Genomic DNA, 7,918 nt, shown 5'->3' with positions numbered 1-7,918 from the left:
AAGACAATGAACAATGTGATGAGACACTTCTCTGACTGTCACAACTAAACTGTGTTAAATACAAGGAAATGTAAGGAAAGGAATAAACTGTGGCTCATAGAAATTAGTGCCCTGAAAGGACACCTGCTTCCTGATATAGCTGTCTACATAAAAGACAGAAATTTGAAGACTGTTGAAGGTTCTGCAACACCAACACTGACTCATTTATTCTTGTTTTTCAAAAGCTTTGTCTTAATATCATGGTTGGGGCCAAATGGAGTATTCAGGTGTCAATTTTCAGCACCCCACTGACATTGTTATAAATACAATGATTTTCTTTAGGCTTTTCCAGTCATTAGTTGTTTCTACTTCTTAGTTGCTTTTCCACTTTTCCTGTCCCTTCCACTATAAATACTGCTGGCTGTCCTGTGTGTTTCCAGTTTGCAGGGATGTCAGCAGCAGCTGCTGAACAGTGCTCTCTGTACAGTGGAGAAACAGAATGGACACTGCATCTGTGGTCTCTTGGAGCCTGCAGACAATGACCAGGCACAAAGTCTAGTGCTGTGTCTGGGGCTGCCCTGAAATACAGTGCTGGTAGTACATGAACTGCTGACCACTCCTCAGGGATCACAGGGCTGGAGAAGAACAGGCTGTGAAAGTTTATGTGAACACATTTGAACCTGGGATTGTTCTTCCAATCTCAAATTTCTTTCCTACATTTTCTAGGAATTTTCTTTTAAGGAAAATAGGATTTTTCTTGCTGCTAAATGGAAGAAGAAACACTGGTATTGGTATAGACTGAGATGACTGAGATTGCTGAGGTTTCTGATCAAGTAATGAAGGACATCACTGATCTTTAGACTGGACTGTTTGCTTTCTAACTAAAGCTGATATTTCATTTTTTCATAATACAGAACACTTGCATGCCTTTTAAATTGGATTGTGGATCAAAATTTATTTTCTAACTCATTATAATTCCTTATTTTCTTCTGAATTGTAATTTTACTGCACAGTACTCTCCATATCATTAACGCCCCTGGGAACACTTCTCAGCATAGTGTTAACACCAATTAAAAATCTCTTCTCAGTGTGCTGCCTCTACTCACTGAAAAGGAAATAAATGGAAAAGACAGCTAAAATCTTATCAGTGAATGCCAAGTAAACAGCCTCTCCATGTCAGAAAGATATGGCAATAGAAGAGACTTGGGGATATGGTAAATGCCATGTAAGGTCCCCAGCTGGAAGAGGTGGATGGTCTGAGTACCTAGGGGATGATGCAGCAGGCTGGGACAGGGGAGTCCTGGGGAGATGGTCACTGCTTCCTGCTATGGCTGCTTCCCAGGAGCCATGCCAGGCTTTCACTCTGTTTTCCTATTCCTTCACAAGTGTCATATGCTCTCTGCTCCTGCCACTCAGGGTGAATGGCTGATCCATGATGCTATTGTTCCATTTTACTTCATTTTTGTCTCATATTTAATCATGGGCTGCCTTTGCCCACATGCTCTGAGGCTGCTTTTGCCCACTCACTGAAGACATGTTCTCCCTCTCTGCTGTGTCACATTCAGCAATCAAATCCCCTCTCTGTCAGTTAAACAAGCCAAGCACATTCTGGACTCATGCTCAGTCCCACCATTGTCCTTTGCCACCACAGCTGACATCTGTTAACAAGATGCTGAGAGGGAAATCTATGGCCTTGTTCCTATGATGTGACACTTCTGTTCCCAGTATCTTGCCCAGGGTTACATGCCTGCTGTCCACCTGTCTTGGCCTAGGGCCTTTTTCCCAGCAGGGAAAACACAAAGACTGTAGATGGCTGTTTTACACTTCAGGCTCACTCCAAGCAAAGGAGAGCTCAAGCTCCTGGAGGACATGGACCGCACACCACAACTACCTCAAAAACAGTCCCTTTCCTATTAAGTACTATTCCCTCTGGATCATGTCCAGGTGACTCCTGCTCCTTCTCTGCAGATACATGGCCAGAACCATCTGCCCAAAAGCCATGGCTGCTACAGCACCAGCCAAAACAGACCCTGCTGTGCCTGCTGCAGGGAGAGGGGATATCTCAGTGAGCACTCAGCATGGGGCCCAACACACCACAGCATGGACAGCAGCAGTGTGTCCCTGTGGCATCCACAACAGCCAGCTCCAAAGAGAAGGATCTGGGGGCAATTTTAAGATCTATCTTCAGTTCTTGTAAGAAGAATTAAAAGCAAATTGAAGGCTGTAACACCTGCAAGTCCTCAGTACATCTCTGTGGGGCTTTGTGGGGGACTTCATTCTGTGCACTGCTATCTCTGCCACAGTGTGCAGAAGGCAGGCTTTGTTTAACACTTCTGGCAGCTTCCAGCTTTCCTAAGGGTGGGTCAGGGTGATAGAAACAAGGAAGGAATGGCAGGTACCAGAGGGGACGAAAGTCCCAGTTATATGTGAATGACAGGAAGAAACGAGCAGGAGGATGTAGGAAGAGGGGAAGCTTGAAGGATGCAGGGACTTGAAGGGGTCAGTCAGCCAGTAGCTGGTGGATATAGCTATGACCAAAAAATTGCCACTGCAAACTAGCTTTTTTGGGGGGATTGCCTTCTTGAGGGGGCAAGAGGAGAAACAGAAAGAAAGTGCAAGAAAGAGAGGCATGCAAAGATCTCCAAAGCATTGCTGATGCCTGGGCTTTGAGAAAGCAATGAATTCAGGCCTTCTGAATATGCTTCAATCTCTTCAGCTGTTCCCAGCTCCACTCTGTCCCCACTATGAGGGCTTACAGGGATTACGAGGTAAGATGAAACAAACAACCTGAAATAGCATCCCACTCCTGCCTTAAGACCTTGATTAAGAGCACACGCACATTTTGTGTGTACACAGGCGACTCTTTGCAAAGAACTAATTACCCACCTACCCTGCCAAACAGCCACACAAACCACAACTACTATTTCAGTTGAGAACTTTTCCCATTCTTCTTAAATCTGGCACTGGAAGGGGCTTCTGTTCTGGTCCTTGAGGAGGTTTCATGCTCTGCAGCAATAAATAGGATCTAGGAATCTGCAGATACATTGAAGCATTCACACAGAAATAGCATCTGCTGTTTTTATGATAACTTATGGTACAATATATGCAACTTGGTAGACAAGTTACAACTACCTGTAAATAAGCAAAATTAGTCAAGGGAAAAGAAGGTCAAGTTAAGGATGATATGAGTATGGCAATGAATTTGATGTATTCATGCAGCTACAGCCCTGCGATTTCTCTTTGTACAGTCACACAGAGAATCCATCGCCTCCTTTCAATGTTCCAAAATGCTGCATGTCCCTTGTCTACAGATGCCTGGGAATATAACTAACACTTTGCCAACTGCTTGCAATCTCAGCAAGGCCAAAGACTGTAAAATTCCTGGAAGTTTATTGAAGCTGCTGTCTGTGGCAGTGCTTGGCTGCTGCCAAGAAAAGCACCCTTCCTATTACTCCAAAATTTATGTAAGGACAGGGAAGACATAATAGCAACCTGTCCATTTTTGCAGCACATAAGCCTGAGTGAAACCATCCAGAATCAAACATATGGAAGTTTTAACACCCCTATTTTGCCACTGATCATCCTGCTTAAACTGAAAGACAACTCTGGAGTATGGAAGCTTGGGACTGCATGTGGACTTGGGAGAGGACATTCCTTCTCCTGTTTCTGGAGGAGGTCAGGACAGAGTAATGAACAATAGCCTCCTCTGCAGTGTGATACCAATCATTGTGGCCACAGAAAAGGACCAGCCTGGTAGCTGCTTTGCAGGAGCAGTGTGTGAGCCCTCACTGAGCACTGGCATGAAGCTCTGACCACATTCTGATGAACCAGTGAACACTGGTCCTTTTGCCCTGTACAAAGCTTGAATGCACACCCAGCACTGCTGAGGTGTCAGTGTTGTTCGTGCCCTCCTCTGGGAGCCTCTCTGCCAAAGCATCCCCAAGGAGTGACTCTGCTGGCACAGGCAGCAGGTAGCAGCAAGAGTTTGCATTTAGCAAACCCCAAACAGCCACATTCCAATGGAGCTTCCAAATGTGCTTTCAGAAGAGAGGACCTTGCAGTACTCTTAGCTTTTTGTCAAGGTGTTCTGGGAATTAGCCCAAAGAAGCACTGGCAGCTGCGGGGCAAAGCAACCACATTTGTACTTCTCAAAAATAAGGTCTTATCTCACTTTCCAAGGGTTTCCATAGGCCCTTAGGAGTTTTCAGCAAGAAGCTGCCTCTCTCTTGTCTTTTAAAGCACATTTATACATCAAGTACAAACCAGCCAATTTAAACTCATGTAAACAAGCTCTGGATGAGGCCAGCAGGCATGAGGCACAGCAGCACTGAAGACAGAGCAGCTTGAGCTTTACCACTGCTCCCACCAAAGCAGAAACTCCCCAGGGATCTAGTCTGGTTTCTAATGTTACAAAAACACATGCAGAAGCCCATCACATTATTCTTCTTACTCAGGCTAGTTACAGGAGTACTAACACAGGTTCTAACCACTCACACTGCTGTTCTGCTGTTAAGGCATGTACATTCTCCTTTTTTTCACTGCTGGAGCCCCAGATCAGATGCAGTGGGTCCCAGCACTGGGAAATTACTGCTGTACTTCACTGCTGCAGGGAGTGCTGTCATCTAAGAGACCTTGTGGTTCTGCAGTCCTGACCAGAAGGACATTTTTGACTGTGTTGTTGCTCTGTGCAATCTTTAGCTCCCCATTCCCATGCAGGTGGCTGGATGCTCCCAGTGGTGGCAGAGAGAGGCTGATGCTCTGGAAATGTCTTCAAGCTGGCACTACACCAGGGAGTGGGAGTTTGATGGCAAGTGAGTTGTACTGCCTGCGGGTTCAGTGGAGGAGTTGGCAAGCACCACTCCAAACAAACTGAGTTGGGGTCCCATTTTGTGGCTGTCTGGCATTACAAGCCTCATCTGTGCTTAGAAAAGTGATTCCACTGGCTAATCTCACTCCAGCAATCAGCAGAACTGTAGGGATTGCCAAGGCTGAGCAAGTGTGGTTTCCATGTGAATCCAGGCAGAAGTACAGCAAAAATTGCCTTGGTCTGCCTCTGGCTTTTGCAAGTGCTACTACACTACTACATTACTGTTGGCCTTCAGCTGAGGTTTCCACTTAAGCTTGACCAATCTTACAGCAAATTCCTTCTGCATCATAAGCAAATTCTTTTTAAGTTCATCAGCGAGATGAGTCGCTTCTATGCTATGTGCTGCCTTCCCCTCCTCTTCTCAAGCTGAGCAGGTAAAGGAGAATTCACTGCTAACCAATCACCCTCTCCCTACCCTCTACTCTAGCAGGCTCAACATGGATCTTGGCTGGCATTAACACCACTGGATCAGAAATGGAGACTTTGAGCAAACCCAGGCAGCTGCTTTCCAAAGCAATGAGTGACTCTGGTCTTGTTTAGGAAGGTGTGGGTGGCAGTGTCAGACTTCCCAGAGAAGGCTGTGACCTCTTATCCTTCCCTCACCATCAGCTCCTACAGCTACATAAGTCCTGGGAGGGGGAGATGTTTGAGTGCACCCCCTTTGCAGACATCTCTCTCCTCTGTGTGTGAGGCAGCTAGTAAAGGATGCTCTGGTACTCAATTTGCAATAACAAAATATTTTCCTAATTTAGTCTGTAAAAGCTACAGGCAAACAGTCGAAAATCCTAAACGAAACCTCAGTGCAAAGTTTGAAGAAAACATGGCATTCATGATTGTAATATATTTTACATCAAATATTTTTAAATGTTAAGAAATTTTTCTTCCCCCATGGAAAATATTGATTATAAATTACCTTTTGCTCTTATTTAATTTTTCTTATTGCAAGTACAGTTAAAAGAAGCATAAATAGACCTGCCTCAAAATGCTGAAATCTGAAAACTGTATCAATTTTTGAGTTTTCAATAAAACAAAACTAAATCTTTTTTGAAAACATCAGTTATTTAGACAAAGCAATTTAGACTGCAAGTAGAAACATTTTCTACCATTTGTACTGTAAACATGAAAAATGTGTTAACTATTTAAAGAAAATCATGCCTCTTAGTTTTCAATGTGCAGCTTGCTTATATCAAGACTGATAAAATTACTAGCAACTAGGCTTTCCTCTCACAAGCATTTACAGAACTAGTAAGAAGCCTCTCACCACCATGAATTTATTTTTGACCCCAAAGATCTGTGCTCTGAAGCTGTGAATAGATTAGTGAATGAAAAAAAGGGGAGCTAAAATTCATGTTTTAAATTGCAGCTACAATTCAAACTTGTCATTTTAAATCGAGGCCAATTAGAAGCTTGAGAGAAAAGCATGTAAGATCACAGATTATAGCAACAACCTACAACAAAATCTACATGTTAATTAAAAGAGCAAGCAACACCAGTTTCACAGTTTAAACATATTAATTTTAATACTGACCAACAGGTGTGTCCTCCGAAAGGCTGAAAAGTGCCATGTTCCCATTTGTGCTTCTGGCTCCATTATCAAAGAAATAGGGGGCATAATTTGCCTGAACTGCAATTGAAACAAAACAGAAGCCAAAGAAAAGCATTTTGTAGGTAGGAGTTATTTGGCTGACTCGGTTACCTGACTCAGTAAACATGAGCTGTTGTGGGAATACTATGAGTGCATAACACACCCAGTTGCTGAACGGATTTTCAGAACTTTATCTGTACAGATATTTTTAATAAAATTATTTCTATGTGCCACTGTGCCAGTATTCACACAGCAGAAAATAGAGAGAGTATAGAAGAAACCTAAAACCAATAGAAAAAAAACAAGTAGCAGGAGCTCTTTAAAAAACCTCAACCAGTTCCAGACAGCTTCACTGCAAAATTAACCTTGCAATGACTGAACACCTCTCCCCTGCTCTACATAGGCAAGTCTGAAACTTTTCCAGTGCCTCAGTACCTTACCCAGCATTCTTACCCAGCATTCTAAGCATATTCTGTCTTAAAATTATGCCTACTGCATGAGCAATTAGCCATAATTAAATAGTTACTTACTTGCTGCCAGACAACAGCAAACAAAGTTTAAAATAAAAAAAAACAAGAAACAACAAATTAGTTGTCATTCAACTGACTGACTGTTAGAGATTCAAAATAGCCCATTTAAAACAAAACTCCAAATATATAAATACAGAGGGTAACATTTGCACAAGGATCAGCTGCCAAGGAAAATATTTCAGGATGACATTACCCCATCAGTAAGGATTACTACAGGATTTAAGGTCATGCTTGTATTCTATATTTTAACTTAACAAAGTGATTATTGTACTCACCCAGGCAAACATGCACCAAACTGAGAAATAAGGAGGGGGTGAAATGCCTTACATGCTTCATCCCACTGAAGAAAAAGTCAATTTCTTCTCTGTTTTAAGGGCTTGTGGGCTTTTTTTTTTCTCTCTCTGAAATGTCCAGAAAGTGTCCTTCAGACTGATGCTGTGGAGAAACATGCAAGAGGCAGTAACAGATGCTAAGATGTTAAGCGGATGACACGTCTTAATTTCTGAGGAATTTAAAGAAGCTCCTTCCTACCACCTAATTAGACCAATTACTTTGCAGGGAGCTGTGGGACTTATCTCTGAGACAAGATTTGGAGGAATCAGTGTAACTCTCATAAGTTCTGCTGTTAGTACTGTGCTTGTGCTGTCCAAACACACAAGTCGGGGAGAAGGTAAAGTAGAAATTAATTTTCTTTCTGAACAGTCTTTAATTATCTAAGCCAGTCCTCTATTTCTGAGAGCTAAAGGAAATTTCTTTTTATTTTAGCTTTAGTAATCTTGATAAACTATAAAGGAAGAAAATCTAATATTAGCAACAAACAGTAAATGTGATTGTTACTGTTTTAAAGAAAAAAATCACATTTATGATAGCAAAAATATACACAATTTGCATATTAAAAATGCAGAACTCAAAATGTTGTTTTCATGAGCTGGCCTGATCATTTAGTTCTTAAACTGC

The 7,918-nt window shown here is 42.4% G+C and overlaps 1 protein-coding gene across 1 annotated transcript in view; it reads right to left on the bottom strand.

Moving 5' to 3' along the window:
* Window positions 1–7,412, bottom strand: part of CDHR1 (cadherin-related family member 1) — a gene marked incomplete at its 3' end in the record, with an annotated part of 35,374 nt that extends 27,962 nt beyond the window's left edge. Inside the window, exons 1-2 of the mRNA XM_009083845.1 lie at window positions 7,237–7,412; window positions 6,375–6,470 (exon numbers count right to left, since the gene is read on the bottom strand). Of these exons, the coding sequence (XP_009082093.1) occupies window positions 6,375–6,470; window positions 7,237–7,297 (157 nt within the window). The remainder of the gene's footprint in view (window positions 1–6,374; window positions 6,471–7,236) is intronic.
* Between the last annotated feature and the right edge of the window lie 506 nt (window positions 7,413–7,918).

Source organism: Acanthisitta chloris, unplaced genomic scaffold (assembly GCF_000695815.1).
Source record: "Acanthisitta chloris isolate BGI_N310 unplaced genomic scaffold, ASM69581v1 scaffold2390, whole genome shotgun sequence".
NCBI classification, from domain to species: Eukaryota; Metazoa; Chordata; class Aves; order Passeriformes; family Acanthisittidae; genus Acanthisitta; species Acanthisitta chloris.
This window is presented reverse-complemented; position numbering and strand designations above follow the sequence as displayed.